Raw genomic sequence first — 21194 nt, forward strand, 5'->3', positions numbered from 1 at the left:
ACAGGATGGTTGAAAATATGCAACTGCGCGTTAAAAGTATCTTAAATTCTTTCAAATGTTTTTTTCATTGCGCTTAAAGATTGTAAATAGTTGTCGCAATTACCTGTGGATATCAAAATTTCAAACACTGTCGCTGAGTTATATTGTGTTGAACTGAGTTAGTCCAATAAGAACAAGTTTAACATTAGAATATATAAGTCTTGCAAAACGTACTCGTTCATCCATAATTTCAGATAGGTGTAACTTAAGTACTTCGAAGTGTTTTCATAATCATTCTTTTCATTTTTCAACGTAGGAACAATTTGTCACAAAAATTGTTCAATGTAATTCCCCCATATTAAAAAACGAAAATTTAATTTTCAACCGAGAATTGACCTGATGTGTTCCATTCAAGTTTTCGTCTCCGAGTTTCACGAATAGTTGATAAAATGATATTGTCCCATCTGATTTTTTAAGAATTAAAAAGCAAGTCTCGCAGAATACGACACAGACAAACAAAATTTCATGAAAGTTAAAATAATGTTTTGTACTTACCGGAAATCTAACGACATTGAACAAGCTGAATAGCTCTAAAAAGAAAGAAAATTAATGACATTTCAATTTGTTTCGTCATTTTCAAATGTGAACAAGGTAGTCCTAAATTAGTGTCCCTCCAATTTTAGTCAGATATTTTGACTTGATTCGCCAAAGAAGTTGGTATATGGCAAAAGTACTGAATACAGTTCAAACTACTATCAAAAAGTCAATCAAATTTAGGCTCTCAAATGAGCTCAAGAATAAGGATGTTTTTTGAGAGCATGTACGTAGAGCGGATATCATTTGAGATCGAGTGGTATGCTCCAAGTAAGGATCATGATTTTCCGAAATGAAAAAAAAACGATGAAAGTTTGTCTGAATATTCATGGAACATTAGTCTTTAAATGAAATTCCAAATAGAACCATATTAGCTCATTGAGTTCAGAACAACTATTTGTTTACCATGGAACACTAAATTGAGACTACCCTGTATTCAAACCAACTTCCTGTGCGATGAGGTCCATCTAGACTTAAATTGGTAGATTTGTTTCCTTTGGCCTCTATGAGAGTGAGTAGTAGTGGAATCGTGAAGAAAAGAATCAGACATGCTGACAAGTTCGAACCGTGATATCCCATGTTCTCAAAGTCTAAATGCAGAATGAGGTCCCACCGTCTTCGAAAGATGACCAAACCTTTCGCAGCTCGCTGACCAACGGGCCAGGTACCAACCTGAATGATTGCTTGGCAAAAATACTGGTGCATGAATTTGACTGCGGCATTAGTGATACCAATCAAGCAACACCCAGAAAGCCGTCGAGGTACAGGTGCACTTCTACTTACCCATATCTTAAGCAACCAGTACATATGAAATGCGAGCAATGCACTTTGGTTAATCGCATAGCGTAACTTTGATTAGAAAATGAGTACACCAAAGCAGCAGGTTTCCGATCAGCCCTAGATGGTTAATGATACTGGTTCATTGTAATGGATTGCAATCCCTGCATGAGTTAAATACCTCTGCAGTGGCAAGCAGTCCAAGATAATCCAAACTCTGATGCAATGACTGCCTCTTGACAATTGGATAAATTCTTAAGTAGCTTTACATCTCTTGTTAGCAACTAAGTTGAACGTTAGGTGCATGCCTTGAGGTCGTTTGTCAACCTCCTGTCATTCCCTAAGTTTTGGATATCTAGTGCTCTCAAGCGTAAGAAAATGCCAGTTGGTTAACCCTTAGGTTGATGAGACCTTTTGGTTGATGGACGCTTTGAAATTTCATACTTGAAAGAACTAGTCTGATCGTGGGATGAATCAACTTGAGTCTGCGATAGATTGCATTCCTCTGCGACCGGTGAACTCTGCAGAGTGAGACGACTTCTTCGTTTGTTCATCAACTAAGACAATAACAGTCACTTTTTTTATATAATGGGATTTTTCCCCCGATACAGGGGATGAAATCCCCCGTAAGAAATTAAAAGATATGAATTTATTCTTTGATGAATGTTTTGATAAAAAATGACATTTCAATAAGAGATGTTTAATTTTGAACCTGCCATTATGGACGGCTCTCTCTTCGATGGTTTACTATTACGATGGTGAGCGAGCAGTGTTGATGCAAATCCGCTTTCTTGGTGGGAGCGACATTTTTCTCCCTCAGAACTCTAGATCAGACCTACCCAACGCAAAATTGTCACAGTTTCTTTCTGAGTGGAAGATGTGGACAAAAGAAATCAATGGCAAACCTTTTTGTTCTCTCGTTAAACCCAGCCAGTTAACTTCTTATCAGATGCATTTCAAACTACGGTATTCTTAAGAATGTAGACTCAAAGGGCCAAGGCAATGACAGCCGACATAAAACCTTCCATATCTTTTCTTTACCCTATTAAAGTACTGTTTGAGAGCACCAATGCAGAACCAGTCTTGAAAGAGTGCACTTCACACTCAAATGGCAATGAGGAATGGTACTATCTGCATAAAATGGTTTATCAGCCTATTTGTGGTAACATAAATGCACCGGCCTTACGAAACTTCAATTTTAGTGGGGGTGGTTGGTCCACTAAAAGCATTCTTTAACTAAATAAAAAACCTGTTCTAAAGCTAAAAGCGATTGTTTCATATTGACGTTTGATTCTCTCTACATTAGCCATGTGAATTAAATGAAATTCAAGGAAAAAGCAATTGCGGCACCCTGATTTTGAGCCTTTTGTGGAGGAAGAATTTAAGCAAACATCTCAGCCAAATCGCATTGTGATCCACGTGAATTTTCAACTATCGAGTAAAGTTGAACTGTGTCATGTCTGGCGAAGTTCTGACTCTGCACTAATATCTTGGCTCAATTTCAGAATACTGTTTGCTTCGACAAGCCGTCAATTTGAAATAAATAACAAATTAAGTCTTTGCCCACTGCAGGTTGGCTGTCATGTTTGTCTGAATTCTCCCTCCGCAAAATAGCCAAGATCAGGGTGCCCTAATACATTTTTCCTTGAACTTCCATTGCTTCACATGGCTAATTCAGATTGATCTGCCTAATTCTAAGCATGATAATAAAATCATTTTCAATCAAAGCTAAGAACACCCAAGAGGTTTGAATAACAAATAAACAATTCCAATGAACGTGAGGAACACGCCAAGGGGATTCATAATGCCATGCCAACGAATTTGATGGTTAGTGGTAGAGTTCTACGTAGGTACAGAAATGCCGCTCCTATCGATTCCGATGAAGGTTTGTTTTTAAATATTCTGAAGACATTTCGGTACTCTGTGTTGCCTCGGTTTCAACAGAACCAATCAAAACTAGTGATCATATTAAAAAAAAGTCAAAACTATGGTTGCCATAACACTTGAAAAAAAGGAAGACTCCAGCCAATCAAAACACAACTTAAAATCTTACGTTTGAGTAAAGCTGCAACCCAAATTTGATAAAAAATAAAACAGGACTACGTTGAGCCTGAGCAAAGGTTTTCCGACATGCCGAAAGCAATACCTTACGATATTAAACATTTAATTTGCCAACCTTAGGTCGCAAAAGTTAGCATGGGAGGTTGATCCATTGGCAATTTGATATTTGAATCATTTGATCCCATCAGTAGCCAAAACCCACTGATTCCTTGAATTGGAACTTTATTTTGGGAACCCCGATATAAAATGTCTTCAAGCTCATTCCCGACGCACACACACTGCAGTCTTGTTGGAACCAAAAATGTCCATGAGACATATCTGCAGTTAATGGTAGTTTGGTCAAGTCAAATGCTCATGCTATTGTCATTCCTCTTCATCTTAAGCAAGAACAAACATAAAGGGATTTATTTCACGGGACGTCAAACGTTTGAGCATAATTATCTCTAAGCATTCCAATTGTCATTGCATTTCCTTTAAGTTGGTTGCGGATTGCGTTGCCTCATAATACATCGTAACTCGCCTCATTAACGGCCCATCAATCTGAGAGGCTCCTCTTGAATGAAGACCTTTAGAGGGGATTCGGGCTTTTAGGACCAGTTTTCACTGAAGGAGGGAAGGAGGGCCCGATTTACCAAATTTAGGAGTGTCGTGTGGTTTGGTGAAATAGGAGTGAGAGGTCTTCATTTCAATCTGCAACGCAAGACTGAGCAAACCTCAAGCAAGAGTGAGTAGATAATTATTATTTTTTGGTTCTTAGCTTTTTCCCTGAACTAACACTTGTTCATTAAGAAAACATGTAACTTCTTTCTTTTTTGATTCGGTTCAATTCTAACACTACCCTAAATCATGCCCCTGAATTATTTTATTTGTCTTGCATTTATATGATAGCATTTGAGGGGAGGAATAATACCAAAACACTTTGATGGAGCGCGAAGTCTTTGGAATGGTTTTAAACCATGAAAACCTGGTTTGATTTATTGTACGTAGGCTTCATAATCCCGAGTATCAAAATAGTCACGAATAAGATATGTATTTCAAAATTTATGAGCTATTGTTACTCAAAAACTGAAACGAAAACAAGACGAATCTCGTTTTTGTTTTGTGTGTAGTGTGTGTAAGGGAAATTGTGAAGGAATAGGTGCAAGTTGTTGTGTGGGTTGAAATGGTATTAAAGTAATTTTTGCACAGAATGCCCTGCTCTCCTACCTTAAATTTCACCGCTATACACTCCCAAAAGACATAACACGGTCAAGAATGTACCTTCAATGATTTTTACTTTGCTTCAACATCGGTGCTCTGATCACTTTTGATCCTACTCATCATTCATCCTATTTCAAGTTTCAGTATCGTTAATCATGCTCTAGGGGAGCCTTGGATTCACTTGGCTAGTAGTAGAAATAGTAGTAGTAGTACTAATATTTAGTTACCCAAGCACTCCTTTCGGCTTTCCCACCAACAACCTGATATATGTGTTCCATTTCAAATTCCTTTGGGATTGGATTCCCACCATCTTGCATTCAGACTGGTCTAACATTGTGGGACCATGCACCATAATCTGTATAGGAACGTGGGAGGTATTTTTCCCCTCCAGCAACATTAGCGTTGCCTTTGAGGCGTTTGTTTTCACACTGTTTGCCGCAATGAATTCAATTTCACAATTGGCGACGTTCTCCAACTTCGTTGTTGGTCCTTGTAAAATTTACACGTTAACTTCAACAATCGAATCATACGCAAAACCGATCTATTCATTTCGATTAATCCAGAAAGAAAGATCAGCTGCAGGTATGAAAAATAAGAGTGGTGACAGGACGGACCCTTGGGGCGAACCACAGATAATTCCTGGGAGTGAGGACAAGTCGCCCTCCACTTCTATTGCTTGAGTTTCGCTCCTCTAAAACTGATCGCATCCATTTCGTTGCCCTCCAGTCAAAGCCGCAGAATTCTGACTTTTTTAATGAAAATGGACCAATCAAGAGTGTCAAAGGCAGCAGACAGATCGAGTAGAAGCAGTCCTACGGGTTCCTTGTCAGTTGATCGGGAGGTCTCATGTAAGAGAGAGACCAAGGCGCTAAAAGTTGATCGATTTTCCATACACCATGTTGACCTTTTGGAACAATCCTCACACATGGAATGGCTGAATTTATGCATGCTATCTTACCACGAAGAAAGAAGTTAAGAAGAAAATAGATTTGCCTTCGTTGGTCATATAACTGAAGTAAAAAAATGGATCGAAATACTGACATCTTAAGACTATAGGTATTGCAAAAATACCAATGTCAGGTGAATTGGCAATTACTGCTTGCTAGTTAAGTTTAAGGCTCATAGGTGATGCTTCATCAAATAAAAGTTGCACTTTCCAACTTATTGAGGTTTTAGTGAGTAACGAGGATAGAAATGACCGGTTAGAATGCCCACTTGTTCTCATAGAATACTTGGGCTTCTTGGCAATACGTTCAGGAGTTCCATCCCTTAAAGATTCAAGTGTGCCCTAGGCCCTCTGGATTATTGGCTTTCAACAATAGAAGGATTGAACTCTTTCTTCCCATCGAATTTTGTGCGGTTCTACTAAATGTGGTGTTTTGAGGAGTGCACAAAGTCTTTGAATCTTGCTTTAAATCAAATACATCCTCCCCTTAATGACTTAAAAACAGCAAATTGTCGGCCAAGCCACACTGACAATATTTGTGATCTACGGCGGTGTCAATCAAGTCGGATCTGCGCTACCGTTCAGACTCCTGTGTTGATATTTGTGCTTGGTTTTGAAAACTTTGTTCTCTTGATAAAACAAGTAAATTGTCGTTTACATCCTCTACACACTGCATTTATATCTTTTTCTTTCTCTTTTAGTGAAGAACTTCGTTATCGCTTCGATTGTCATCTTGGTCTTTGTTGATGTTTCCCTCAACTTGAATTTTACGATTGACGAAAATGGAGCTCGACAGGGAAAAGGTAAGCGATGGCACAAAATTGCACCTACCGGTAAATTCCAAACATTTTTGCCCTTCCTCAATTGTTTGACGAAATATTCGTTTTCTATGCTAGTTTGACGTAACGACCAAATCTATGACGGATTTCATTTGCTTTTTAGCTTTCTCTCTTTTCCAGGTTGTCAGATTCCAGGCAAGCACTAATTCCTGAGCTTAGAGAGTAAGAGATTAATGTCATTCTAATGAGATAATGTCGTCAATTATTTTAGAATGGTCCTTGTCAATCTGCGACAAGAAATGGAACTTGTTACACTGGTAAGAAACCTCAAACTCCAAACTGATAAAAAATATATTTGAGTGCTGCTTTTTCTATCCGACTGCCGATTTTTTAGTTGTCTATTTGATTGAATTGACATACTTTTATTTTTTCTGGAGCCTTTTTTCCAGCCAATTGACTCTTGATACACCTTCGAAAAGCATTTCTTAAAATTTGCTAGATATTTCTTGAACTTATATTGAGGTAAAGAGATGAAATCTCGATCAAATACGTAAGAGATAAATTTCAATAAACTGGCTGAGCGGTTAACATTGCGTTGTTCCTCCATCCATAAGCAACTTAACGTTACGACCAGTCAGGCCCATTCATATGTTTCTTATTGTTTTAGCCTCGGAATGTCAAGTGAGAAGTAAGTGAACACATTATAAACCTTCCCGAACACGTCTTCACAGATGATATTTTTAGATGGCGTAGCGTCGGGAACTTGTGCCGGTGGATTTGGCGTGTGCTGTATTTGTAAGTATCAATTGGTAATGATAATGACGTTTCCGAAATGAACATGACAGAAAGAGTAATGCGCTCTGGTATCTACGTATTACAATGACAATGCACTGTCCCTTTCAGTTATCTTGGGATGTGGACAAACGACCAGAGACAATTGTACATATTTGTCCCGCACGACCGTCATGGCAGAGACCAATTGCGCATATACCGTATGCAAGACTTGTGACACTGTCTGTCGTATCCGGTTTGACTTCAGGGTAACTATTAGAAGAAATGATACGTTTATCCCTTGGGAATGTTGCAATTTCATGATAAAAAATCGTGGCTCCCATTGGGATGCAACTACGCTAAAGCATCGCACAACCCTTGCTCTTTATCGACTTGACCGTAGTATTTACAAAGTATCAATTGTCGGTGCTTATCATTACTTTTTTTCCAGTCCTTTGATTTGGCCCAACCCGTGTTAGGGTTAACTGAGACTGTTGCCACGATGGCTGCTCTTTCCAATAATGGTAAGAGCAACAATAATCTATAGACTCATTATGCAAAACATTGATTGCAATGAATTTTTTTTATCAAAAAGTCTGTTTTTTTGTTCACGAGGTAACCAAACCTGCACTAAGGATGACGTCATCGCCGTACAGAGAATATACCCGTGCAAGAAATTGAGAATTTTTACCTCAATGCGTCAAAGGATTTCTCCTTCAATTGAGTTAAACTTTGCTTGACATTGAAAGAACAAGTCATTTTTTTGACTCGATCGAGTGCTTGTGTCAAAATTTATAAGATCTTAAAACTTTGCGCAAGGACAGCAAAATTGAATGGCATAGCACCACTGGTAAGATATTACAAGTGTGACGCAAGCTCATTCATTTTATGCCTTTGAGGCTTATTTTTCAATTTCATACCTCTCGATGCAAACGTTTGATTGGGCTGAAAATAGACAAACGCGTATAAAAGAACAGAAATGAGTTGAAGGCGAACTTATTTGATTAACTGGGGTAAACGTTTTCAACTGTTTCTGACCACTGATGAAATCGTCCTTGTTCCTAGCGGACGGAGTCCATCAGGACTGGAGAGGAAAGCTTTTTGAAAACTCGCTAGATGCTGCTTCAGCGTTGGGTTATCTCTTAGTAGTGTGCTTGAACGTGAAGGTGAAATCATCAATTGTTACTCAAAAACTGTGGAAATAAAGTTGGAAAATGGCTCTAAGTCCAAAATCATAATCATGGGGAAACATTGAGACAAAACTTCTGCATTTATTTTTAGGTGGTGCTATTGGTGACTGCACAACCGACCGTTTTTCGATCACATCTCCTGGAAACGTGGCTCCTCCTCAAATTTGTGGCTTCAACACTGGCCAACACAGTACGAAAAAAAAACCTTATACCAAGTTGACCAAACACCCCACGAGCGTGCTTCTTATATTTGTAGTGATTGTGGATGCTAGCGATAGATGCCATGTAGCCTCTTTCAATTTGGGACGAACCAGTTCTACTTATGACATCAAAGGTAAGTGCTAATAATGCATCAATTTATTACTCAGTAATGCATTTGTCAATAAGCCATGTTTAGTAAAAGAAATTCAAGGAAAATGTCATGCCTCATACTGATTTTAGGCATTTATTTCGTGGAGGAAGTACTTAGACAAACATCACAACCAGCCTGTACTGTACACAGACTGAATTTACTATTTTTTTTCAATCTGTCACCTTGTTGAAGAAAACATTATTTTGATATTGAGCCAAGATATTAGTGCAGAGTAAGAACTTCACAAAGATTGCCATTTATTTTCAGTTTTGTATGATAAGTTATTCGATAGCTGAAAATTCAAGTGGATCACAGTTCGAGTTAGCTTCGAGTTTGTCTAAATTCTCCCTCTACAAGATGGTCAAAGCCAGGGTGCCCGCCCTACAATTTTACATGGATTTTCTTTACTGTTCATGGGAATTTCTGCAGTTATCTTTGAGGGTGTATTAAAAGAAGATGACAATGAAGCTAAGGATAAAATGAAAGTATTTAGTTCCTTTAAATTGTGTTTTTTGTAAGCTTGGGGTTCTAGCTGAGCAATATAACATGCTTTAGTTTTACAAGCATTCATAATGGATTTCAACGTGCTGATGTTCACAAACTGCAAAGTTGTGATTTTTCAGGAGTGTAAGTGCAATTCGATTTTTGAGTAAAGCCAACTTCTTTATTGTCGTTATCTTTTTCAACCGGGCTTTAATGCAATACATCATGACCTTTTCACTAACTTTTAGTCACCCAGTACCTTTGTGGACAAGAAATGGGAGGTAAACGAGGAAATTGACGAAATTTGACAATGTCCAAAAATGAAAAGGGATCTTTCAATTTCAGGCCCAGACGGATGCTTGCAATATTTCACTGGAAACACCGGAACCATAGCCAGGTGAAAAGACCACTCCGTGAGGATCTAATGTTGCCTTTGTCAATGAGTTGACACCTCTGCTTCCTTTCTAGTTACAACTTTCCTACCCAATCTGCACTTGTTCCTTTGGGGAGTAAGTAAAATTCACTTGATTAGATTAATGCGAAAATATCTCTTGTCATGAGGCCAAGCCTAAAAAAGACAAAAGCCTATGCTTCATATTGAATGAGAGAGATATTTTTAAGATTTCAATTTTGATTAACACTTTGAAGAATTCCCATTCTAAACGCAAGAAACATTAAACCAAAGTAAGAAGTAAAAGACTACTCATGCCTAGAATGCACTGATCAATAAACTTAGCATTGACTTGGCCCTATTTTGAAACCTTCATCAATTTTTTGCACCTTATATGCTTCATGAACCTTTCATTTTTCCGAAATTAACTTACAATAAAATCTAAAAACTTATAATAAAATAATTATCATAAAATTATAAAAAGTCTGGTCAAATGAATAACATTTGTCAAATTTTGGCCCAAAATCCGTCTCAGGGAACTCAGGAGAGATGGTCAAAGCTTGAAAACAATGACCACTTAAGATTAGAATCTTTGGCCGCCTTTCAGTCAGTTGGATAGGCGATTAATAAATAAAGCTGGGAACGAACCGCTTAGAATGGAGCATTACATAGAATACTTGCCTTTGATTGCAATGATTTAAATTTTGTATTCAATGATTTAGAATGAATGAAAACGTATATCGGCACTAACACTCCCTCCGTCACTTTGTCTCCCAAAGTGTGTCATTGCCGACTAATCGTATTCAGTTGCCAAGTAGAGGGAAGAAAAGCTTCCGGTTATCCAAAATAAGATGTTGTTAAGCTCCCTTTTGAGCCAAACTTAGTTGTCTCAAGGTGATGACCGAGTAGATTGATTTGTTCGGACATTGTTTTCGCAAAATCACGTCTTCTAAAATTTTTTTGCAAGTCATAAAGGTTTTGAAAGAATGAACGTGCTTGTCGAGACACGCACAAGATTTCTTGAGAAATCAGTTCTTGTGAAGAATTGAAAGCAATTCTTGCACTATGTCCCTCTTATTTATGTTATCAAATCTGTTTTGTTCATTATTTCGTAATTTCATAGTTCCTCATTTCTAGACGCTGCTTGACCTTTTGGCATTTTCGATCAATTCTACAATTTGGTATTGATTTCCATGACTTTTGAACTAATTTAGTGGGCTTTAAATAATAAAGTTCAATTTTAACGTAAACTACCTCTGCCCACTTGTACGACAAAGTAGTATGTGAGACATATTTTCATATTTCCTTCTCGTTTACAGCCACTCATTTGTCAAACCAGTGCTACACGATGTGTTTTCGACAAGAGATGGGGAAATGTGCCATTTGCTACCAGGTGGCGACAATGGGAGTGGTAGGAGTGGGACAGGTAATTCAAAAAAATTCCAACTAAGATTATTCACGTCACTAATGGCAGAATCGTTCATTCTGTTTTAGGGTTCGTTTGGATTGAGGTAGAAAACAATCAAGGGCTAGTAAAAATGTGAATCAAAGGATATTCAGGGAAAAAGGACGTGGGGCACCCTGATTTTGGGCATTTTTTGGCTCAGGGAGCATTTAAACAAACATCACAACCAACCTGCACCGGGCATAGACTTAATGTGTCAATTTTTTTTTTATTTTCTGACTTGTTGGAGGAAACAATAATTTGATATTGAGCCAAGATATTTGTATATTGCATAACTTTACCAAAAATGACATTTTTCGGTTTTGTATCATAATTCATTCGATAGTTGAAAATTCAAATGGATCAAGGAGTGAATAAATTGGCTGTGATGTTAATCCAAATTCCTCTTCCAAAAGATGTTCAAAATCAGTTTGCTGCATCACATTTTTCTTAAATTTTCTTTACCTCACATGGCTGAAATCACATTCCCTGAATATGACCTCTTTACATCACACCATTTTGTTTGCAAAAAAATAAAAAGTCCAAAGTTTGGCACATCTTACAAACCAAGGGTATTTTACCTCAACAAAAGGGGCTAAATATACCATAGTAAATCTGCCCTTTTACATCAAAATGAATAAAAAACTATTTTCTTTTTGAATGAAAATAGTTTTGTATGTTAGTAGTGCGCATTTGCTTGTAACAAAACCCTCCCCGAATCCCCCTACCAAAAATTCAATTGGCTTATTTGATAGCTGATTTAGTTTCATTCGGAGAACAAAGATCAAGCGCAGAACATAAAAGAAAGGTGTCATTTTGCGAAATTTAATGGCTTTTTTATATTTTAGTGCGACCCAAGAAGTCATTGCCACTGGCGAGAACGAAAAAGATTGCTCTAGTGACTATCTCATGGTAAAGTACCAGTCCTGTTTATTATATTACTATATATTTTACGTCTACATAGAAAATGATGTCACCTTCATAGAACATCAACAACAAGTTTTTTCATTATTTACCGAAACTTTTCAAGTGGCTGAGAACATATACAAACGTAATGTGACCACTTCTTGCTTGGTGATGGCTGCTCAATTTCACTTTGTTTTCACAGAACCCTGTTGGAGCCAGGATATGTTGCTTTTGATTGATAGGCAGGAAAATTTATAGCAATATTGAGATTTTTGAGTTTAAAACTCTTGATTAGAGGCACAAAAGACAAGAAAATAGTTTTTGGGCTCAAAAGGTTTCATTTGCAATTTGTCCCTTTTAAATTTTTTGGCAATTTTTTTTGTACCATTTTTGAATAAAAAGTGGCCAAAATGTGGCGTTTTTAAGTGCACTGACAACATTCATTCAACTTTTTTATGCTCATATTTTGTCCTATGAAAATAGCAGCTACTTTTAGATCTAGTTGTTGTCATAAGCAGAAAGAAAAATGCTCAAAAGAATGTATCAATTCATAGCTTGCTCAAAAAGTACATTTTGCGCATTCTTGTAAACCTACAGACATCATTCTCATCTCAACCTCAAAATTCATTTGGATTATAATTTGATATTAAATCACAAAGTTTGAAAACTCTTTCATTGCGCCACGACATCTAATACCTTCCATCAAAACTCTTTTCACAATGCACCCCAATTAGCTGCCTTTAATTAATTCGGCAATTCAAAATCTTATTCATTATTGCAATGCAATAGGGAGGAGACGTGGCCTAGTGGTTAGCATAGTTTCTTAAAATGAAAAAAGGTCACAGGTTCGATTCTCGTCCCCGACCTTTCTTCAAAGGAAACTTTTTGACGCTAAGCAAGCGGATACTGGACTATGACAATGCTTATCGGATAAATATACGGGCGATGTGATGGCTAGTTTCGCCGGGCGGGTGAAGATCGCTCCTCCAGCCTTAGCACCCCAAAAATACTGCACAATACGTTTGATAGGTTATTCCAGCCAAAAAGTTTGGAGTCACAAGTGAAGTCTCTTCAACTAACTAAGAGCTAGTCCAGGAAGACCATGAATGGTACTTTACGCCAGTATTTTGTGTCTTTTTTCTTTGCCGTTTTCTGAACTCTTTTGCTGCATTACCAACTTTTTGGCTGCTTTTAGGCTTTATAAACAAATTTATTTGCCATTTAGCCCATTTGCATTTGCCAGAAATCACCATTCATGATCCTCTTGCTTCTAAGATACTCAGCTATCAAACCCAGGCCATTTTGTTGGCCTTCAAAGCCCTCTTTGACTTGTTCGGGAAGTCTCGAAATTGCTTTTTTCTTGCTCTTGAATCAGACGCAGCGTTGTTTGCCTCTTCCATTACTATTGTAAATGAATTTATTGAAGGCACTAACATATACTTACGTTACAAGCTGTTTAAAAACTAATTCCCGATGTTAATTTTGTGATTTTGCATAAAAAAGGCGCTACTTTTTAGTGACGCACAGTACTTATAGGCAGGAGTTCTTGATGTAGGTTAAAACTAAGTATTTTGTGGCGTTGAATTTGTGCTCGCTCAACAAAGCATGATCATTTTACTTTTCGCATCACCTGTTGTTGATGAAGACTTTTCTCGTGGGAGCTAGCCTACACAAAAAGAAATGTATCTAATGATCGACTATCCCAAATTACACACCGGAAATCAAATTTAAGGACAGAAATCTAAATTGACATTCATGGTATTTAGATTGCAAGTAATCGTTGGTGACGTTTTTGGAAATTATCCGATACAACTTTTCTCACTTATCGCGTGTCAATCCCTTTGATCCAAGAATCTCCCGTAATATTGAGTCACCCACGTTTTGTACGCCAAATGCCATTATTGTAGCAAACGTACACAAGATCGGTTCAATCTTGACATCTGTGATTCACAGTACTGAAATTTTTCATCTATCCTTCCCTTTTTCTTATACTTCTATGTCTGTTCATCACCTTTTGGTTTCTTACGTATGTTGAACTTATTCTTGTCGTAGTATTTGTAACACATTTTTTTTCAACAATTTGAACATTCAATCTAATTCTGTTGAAGCCGCACTTTCGTATTTTGCCACATGGTCGCATGAAATGGGCCACTATACAGGATGATGAATTTTTCATGCATTGCTCAGAGAAAATAATCAAAACTACATGTCCGAAAATTAAAAAAAAAAATCAAAATTCAAAATTTAAAATTCAAAATTGTATGCAAACTCCTGTGGTGTTACGTTGGGTTTCTATGCAGTCGAGTGTTAGCGGAGCGAAGCGGTTGTAGAAATGGGTGGTACCTGAATTTATTTTACCAGAGAACAAGCCTAGCTCAACGGAGTTCACAAGAGAAGTGACCCTTTTACATTTCTTCGGTTCGCCCAAGGTGAGCACAACAAAAGTGGGAGATTCAACTCATCGATAGTAACATCACAATTAAGAATGCAATGACGGGCTTAGTGCTATGGTGTTACTGAGAGTTGGAATCAAAGTTGGAACCTATCTTTGCACCTTCACGAAAAGTTTAGTGCATTTTTTATAGTAACCAATGAAAAAGAGGTAATAACTTGTCAGTCAAATGCCACAACAAATCGCTATCACATTGTAAGTCCTTGTTAATTGATGACTGAGAGTAAGATCCTATTCCTTGAATGCGCAATAACGAAAACAAAGTCGCAAAAAAAGAATTGAGTGAAAAGGAATAAATCGAGAATGCTATGGAGCGACCTCTAACTAGCTTATGTCCATTCCATTTTTGTGGCCCATTGGTTATCAAAAAGTTTCGTTAGTTAGTCAGTTTAGATTAGAAGCGTTTTAATTTCGTGATGTCCCTAGATGAACTTTTTTCTTACATTGCAGATTCCTGGAGCCCGAAGGGACTCACCAATATTGGGATCACCTATGTTTGTGGTTGGGGTGACCCCAGTGATCACTGTTTTTAACAGCAGGATATGTGGACGCTTCTTCCATTTGGCTCTTGTTCGTAACTCAAGAACAGATAATACAGAATCAATTTGTTGTGAGGGAACAATTTGGTTTCTGAACTGCAATCTAGATTCTGAAAGAGGCAATTTGTTTTTTTCAGCGTCACAGAAGCCGTTCCGAATCTCTTTCAAAACGGATGCAGATGAGAAAACTCTCGCTGCCACAAACGATGCGGAGCTTAATGAGCAATCTGTCGCCCCGGGTGGAATTATAGGTTTCAATCTCAATTGGGCGCTTCAAGATTGCTGAAATGCTCCCGACACTTGTCCAAAAAATCCTTCTTTTTCACTTCAGACAAACCATATTTAATTGAAACTGTGTTCTTATCATATTGATATGTTTAGAAATAAAGCATGAATGGGTCAAAGTTGAGCATTTCATTTCGGCGAGGCGAGGAGAGTAAGAAAACGAGTACCTCCAATTAGGGTTCCCATTGGTTTCCCCCACAACTAACTCCGCCATAGCAAACTTTCCCAACGAGAAATTCCATCAAGAGGGATCATCTTCCTCACAATGAACTTGACTACATTAAACCCCGCTACAATGACCTTCTCAATGTGGAACTGCGTTAGTGTGAACTCGACTAGCTGGATCTCGGCCGATGGTGAACTTAGCTATACAACTAGTTTTACTACATTGGCATCCTCCCTCTAAGGGATGCTGAATGAATTTCATTGTTATGATTATCATAATGAGTAATAAAGAGTTTTATCAATGGACGAGAAGTATTAATAGAACGAAGTTGTTATATGTAGAGTAATATTCCTCAAAGTTCCATTAACTTTAAATTTCCGAGGTGGATCGTTACAATCCAAGAGTTTTCTGTTAGGACTGCTTTGGTTGGATTCAAAATAGAGTGGCCTACATTTAATCTTACCTGATTTAATCAATTAGAAGTGCATTTTGGAATAATTCAAGAAATCTGTCTGATTTTCCACCACTGAATTTTGGTGATACTTTGGTAACAGTTTTTGTTTCCTGTCGAAATGTCAAACGACCTAAGACAGCCAAAGGTTTTCTTTATTTTTACAGGACAATAGTCACTTTACAGAAGGCGTTGGCAAGTTCAACCCTGTCATAATTCGCCTTAGGGGAGCTTGCAATTTCGCAATGGCGGAGATCTCTATGTGGAAATCCAGACGAACAGGAGATCAGTGTTTGGGGGAGGCAATGGTCACCGTTCAGCCATGTCCTTGTTTCGTCTATGATACGATTGCGCACTTTGAACTGTCTGGCCTTTTGATACTGCGATGCAATTGCTTCAATGTAAGGCGATACTTGCCTGATCACGGTGGATATATTTTGTGGTTAAGTGTTTGCTCAAATGCCAAGACATCTAGATATGTTTTCTTTGTCAAAGAGACCAAAGGAACAACTTTTGTGAAATACACATGTTTAAAAGTAGCTCAGATAAGAGTATTGAATCGCTTAAAGGACATTATCATTGTAGAATTGTCCATTATTCGAATTGTCAACGCTCGATGTCTCTGTACTATACTACCTCCACCTTCCATCTCATTCTTCCAATTTCCATGTCTCTCAGCTGACCAATAAACCCCACTTGTGTTCTGATTTACAAATTGGAAATTGTCTCCGTCAATTCGTGTTCCCACTTATTTCCGGATACAACATGGCACTGTCGGTATAGTTTTCCCGTTGACTGCGTCCAACGGGAATTCACAGACCCGCTCCCATGGGGTAATTTTGCCGGCAAAGCGGGCCGATTATGTTGAGGTGAGTTCCAACGCAAGGTTCTTGACTGTCTCCTTCTACACATGTTGGGTCAGTGGAGTGACTGCCACATCTCGTGCGATTGGCATCCCAGGAACCAGAGGATTTTCAAGGAAGACAAGATGGCGGCTGCTAGGCAAAGGAAGCAGATTGCGGTTCAAATGGGAATTTGTGAGACGTCATGCAGGTCCATCAGTCAACCCACGGAGCAAATCACCAACACGGACTAGTTTTTGGAGATGGTTTGTACTTTCACGACGCAAGTGGAGACCGTGGATGAGCTCTATAAGGATTTGAAGACAATTGACGGATCGCCGGAGACTCTAGCGGCGGCCAAGAAGGACATGGCAACCTTAGTGAATAGGGTGCAAAGCGCAGCACTACAGGGACCGCCAACCTTGATACTGCAACGACAAGGTACAGCATTGAGGGAGCAGGTCGGGCTACGTCCAAGCACTCTCTCTAGTATGGCAACACCACCCGAGATGAGAGTTTGGGTCAAAAAGTTCATGGCTTATCATGCCGCCTCCAATATGGACACGATTGATGGGACTCAAGAGCACTCTTTCTTCACCACATACTTGGATGCAGCATTGGCGGGCTACATGGACTTGCTTGTCTCTCCTTCTTCAACAATCTCCGACTGTGTCCGACTTTTGGAGGGGAGATCTTTGGAAATTAATCCACTGTTTCAATGGTATGTATCATTGTCAAAAACGTAGTCAATCAGTATTAAACGCATTCTTAGTTATGGGTTGACGTAAACTTTCACAAACTTATGTTTAGCTGATGCTTAGTTATTACAACTTGAGAGTTGAAACCCTCAAAAGATCTAAATGTGGCCTTAGTGTGTTTCAAGTTAATTCCAAGGCATATCATGGTCTTTTTCAATGACACAACATAACATGATATTTTTCCGTTTTCTTTAAGATTTATTTGAAAGTCTTAAGTGATAAAAGATGTCACTTAAAATTACAGAAGATGTAAAACTGCCTTTGATTTTACTTAATTACCAAAAGTTACACTATCCTATCATGTTCTTGAAAAATTTGAACGATACATGTGGCAGTTTAATTTTCAAATTCGTCACTTTTTGCAATAATTGATTTCTACGTACAAGCGATGTTTTTATTCAACGTTAATATAATTTGGTTAAAATTTAAAGATCAAGCTTGATTAAAGTTACGATTGACAATTGTGAAATATTGACATTAAGTAAGTTTTAACTAAGATTGTAGACTATTTTCAGGTTTTACTACCTGCTTCAAAAAAGGGAAATATTTTCATTTATTTTTTGGACATAGAAAAAGCATATAACAACGAAAATCGTGACTAGAAGTTTTGTCATTTGCACAAAACACTTTATCAGTGTTGAGGGGAACCGTCATGTAATTCAATGAGAGGAATATCAATCAAGATAGCAGAAGGAGCTGAGAATCAGGGGACGAGACAAACCATATTTATTGAACTACTAATACCATGTACGATAACAAGCTCAGTGACTCCTTGGCTAATATAACCTTTCCAGCGATTGATGGAGCGGATTTTCTTTAGCCTAGTCTTAGCAAACATTATCACAAAGCAACGTGGTCAAGAGAAAATGTGAATGATGTGGCTAATTAATCGTGGATTTCATTGTCACTATTAACAAGGGATTTGGTTGTAATCTAAGGAGAATCCCTTTAGATTAGCAAATGTTACTTGGTTGCCGTCGTCGGCCTTCAATGTATGCACTTGAACTCGAAATGGAGTGACTCGGGTAGCTGAAATCAAAAGCGCATGTACGTAAGTAAAGATTCATAGACACTCCCAAAGAAACTCGTCTTACACAAAAGTGCTCCTGGCGTTGTATCACCACTTTGACTACTGAAAGTCATTCCACAACGATAATCAGAGAAGCCTCTTATTCCATTCGGATTTATGGCCATACTTGGCACAGTCACAAAATTTCGATTCTTGCATATTTGTACCTACATTGGAAAATGGAAATAGGCATTAATAAATGAACGAGAGCGTGATCCAATCGGAGATTGTTCACCTGGGCTTGACCATTCCCATTTTCTGACACCGAAAAGGCATCAGGCACACCGGGTGTCTCATACAACTGAAATTGGCAGAAACCTGAAACAATAAAAATTCCCAACAAGATCATTTAAAAATTAATGGCAATACTTCCATCGATAATTGCTCCATATGGAACGAAGATTCGATTTTGATTTATCAAATATATTTGGTGAAACTTCGAGGGACTCGTTTGTTTTGAACTCTGAGTTAAAGATGGGAACATTGCATAAGCAAGATTCACTTTTGCATTTCACATGACTTGTGATCTCTTTTTTATATGAGAGTTATAGTTATCTATATGCATGAGCGACATCAAATAAATAACAATAGGGTATCTAAAGGTAATCTAATGGTAAATTTCCAACGGTTATTTGCTGGTTTCAATACACAATTTGCTTATAATGTTAATTCCTTGAACGAAGACAACACCATTTGACGTACATTTGTCCATTCATATATTATTCGATCTGCCACCTAATTTGACCGTTTGGCCCCATTAGTTAAGGATGTAAGAGTCTCAAATCTTTTTTAATCCCTATACTATATAAACTGTCATCCCCCAAGTGTTCAACTTTACTTTATACATTTTTCCTATGCCTAAATAAGAAGGGTATAAAGATTTTGGATATTTGCTCTCAGTTGCTTTCAAACTAGTCGGTAATCCTTCATATGTGTGTGCAAAGTTGACTGGCCCAACTAAAAAGTGTTGTTAAAAAACCTGATAAGAAATGAATACGGCCGGTACGTACCTTCCTCTTGACGGATGCAATGGGTATAATCTTGATTTCGGAGAAATTCGCCGCCTTGGAAGTTGTAGCTCGTAATTGTGCCTGACACGCCAGTAAAGAATTGAGCACAACCCGACGGGGCCCTAAAATGAGACATTAAGATAGAAAACAATGATATCGACAAACTGGACAACCGCACAAGGACAAACTGCATGAATTTCCCAAATTTCATATGGTTTTTTTTATACAAAGACATGTCTTAAGAAAAGGTCGGTTTCGTAGTCGAACTTAAAAGGATTTATTCGGAAAATTGTGACTAAACATAAGGCCAAGAAATTCATACTAACACTTAGGGCGATTTCAAGCTGTTATTGGAGGAATAATGCGTACCTTAGTCGGCTTTGACAATCCACATATGTGACTTTGATTTTGTATCGTCGATCCCCAAGGGCCGTTCCAGTTTGGATGGCTAAAGAACCCGCCGTGTTTCCCGTCCGAGCGCTTTCAATATACACTAGAAGACATTTTTGTACCATTGAAAGTGAGAGAGACTTAAAAAGACTTTCATATATCAACAGTGGCTTACTATGTTGACCAGTCAACGTCCCACAAACAGTGGGTGGAAAAGCAAAACGTGATGGGGAGAAGGGGCTCCCAACTTGAAGAGAATCTCCTGCTCCTCCGCACATGCCTGAAATCAAGCTTGAGTGAATAATAAAATGATGACTGGGTAAATTGTTCCGTCTATCTATTTTTTGAATTCTGATTAAAAAAACCTCTTTAAACAGACCTGCCAAGCCGGGATCCGTTCGCAACACGGTTGTGTCAAAGTCCAATCTGAAAAGAACGATCAAAATCAATTCATGAAGTTATCCAAAGCTATTGAAGAAAAAACAAAAAGCCAAAATCTTGTTGTTCGAGTGCTCTCTTTTTGCAACCAGCAACGATTCTTTGACCTTTCTGAAATTTGCCTTTGCAGAATCATAATCAAATTTGGAAACACTTCTTGCAAACAGAAAAGAAAAAGAAACAATTTTTGTTTATTGACTTACTCTTGTACTGTTCATCAACGTGCTTGATCTATTTTGAAAGGATGTTTTAATGTTTTCTTTCGATAAAGACTGTAACACTTGTAGTAATGCTTTATTGCCAAGTTGCTCAAAGCACTTTTTGAACTATAGAACTGGCTAGTTGTGCTTTTTTGTTATAGAAACTTTTGAAAAAAACACATGATTGAAAGTAACCCCTATTATTGTTGCAAAAGTGACAAAGTATTGTGTATTATTTTGTTCACTGATCATGGAGTTTCGCATATGCAGACCTCATCTTTAATCATATCTGTGATAAAAATAATTAAAATACAATTGCAAAATATTCGTTTCTTCAGTTGTATATAGGTACTTGGATGTTTTGTAGTATCAATGAAATACAAACCAATAAGTGACCCACTACATCAAATTTCGTTTTTTTGTTTCCCTGTTTGTAGAGACTGTTCCCATAAATGACTTCAATTTGATAGAGTACATAAAAATTCGAACAGTTTGGGGAACCATAATATACAGTGTTGGATTAGTGTTGGCCCCATTTCTTCAATGTTTATGCTACATACTAGTGTAGGAGTGAGTACAGACTCGAATCTGAGTGCTCTAGAGACTTATACCCGAATACGGAGAAATTCGCCGGACTCGAGTCTTTTAGAAAGGGCTCTAGTCTGGACTCATAATTATGTATTTCTATTACTTTTTCCATTTGAGTTCTTCCCAATATGGG

The 21194-nt window shown here is 37.9% G+C and overlaps 3 protein-coding genes across 3 annotated transcripts in view; 1 reads left to right on the forward strand and 2 right to left on the reverse strand.

Annotated features, from left to right (window-relative positions):
* Positions 1 to 1263, reverse strand: part of LOC131884422 (uncharacterized) — a 7872-nt gene extending 6609 nt beyond the window's left edge. Inside the window, exons 1-2 of the mRNA XM_059232193.1 lie at positions 1020 to 1263; positions 535 to 569 (exon numbers count right to left, since the gene is read on the reverse strand). Coding sequence (XP_059088176.1) covers positions 535 to 569; positions 1020 to 1152 — 168 coding nt within the window. The 5' untranslated portion in view covers positions 1153 to 1263. The remainder of the gene's footprint in view (positions 1 to 534; positions 570 to 1019) is intronic.
* A 2753-nt stretch (positions 1264 to 4016) lies between these two features.
* On the forward strand, positions 4017 to 15262 carry LOC131884423 (uncharacterized). The gene is made up of 18 exons (XM_059232194.1): positions 4017 to 4135; positions 6259 to 6360; positions 6500 to 6531; positions 6608 to 6653; positions 7004 to 7024; positions 7081 to 7131; positions 7240 to 7376; positions 7559 to 7631; positions 8389 to 8487; positions 8554 to 8631; positions 9381 to 9413; positions 9478 to 9529; positions 9601 to 9641; positions 10843 to 10949; positions 11018 to 11034; positions 11816 to 11879; positions 14776 to 14935; positions 15002 to 15262. Coding segments are annotated over exons 1-18 (1263 nt in total). The 5' UTR covers positions 4017 to 4134; the 3' UTR covers positions 15151 to 15262.
* A 2807-nt stretch (positions 15263 to 18069) lies between these two features.
* The window catches only part of LOC131885813 (uncharacterized), an 8648-nt gene continuing 5523 nt past the window's right edge, over positions 18070 to 21194 (reverse strand). Inside the window, exons 8-14 of the mRNA XM_059233990.1 lie at positions 20215 to 20261; positions 20011 to 20115; positions 19815 to 19938; positions 19446 to 19567; positions 18671 to 18753; positions 18461 to 18602; positions 18070 to 18395 (exon numbers count right to left, since the gene is read on the reverse strand). Of these exons, the coding sequence (XP_059089973.1) occupies positions 18277 to 18395; positions 18461 to 18602; positions 18671 to 18753; positions 19446 to 19567; positions 19815 to 19938; positions 20011 to 20115; positions 20215 to 20261 (742 nt within the window). The 3' untranslated portion in view covers positions 18070 to 18276. The remainder of the gene's footprint in view (positions 18396 to 18460; positions 18603 to 18670; positions 18754 to 19445; positions 19568 to 19814; positions 19939 to 20010; positions 20116 to 20214; positions 20262 to 21194) is intronic.

Source organism: Tigriopus californicus, chromosome 8 (assembly GCF_007210705.1).
Source record: "Tigriopus californicus strain San Diego chromosome 8, Tcal_SD_v2.1, whole genome shotgun sequence".
Lineage (NCBI taxonomy): Eukaryota > Metazoa > Arthropoda > Copepoda > Harpacticoida > Harpacticidae > Tigriopus > Tigriopus californicus.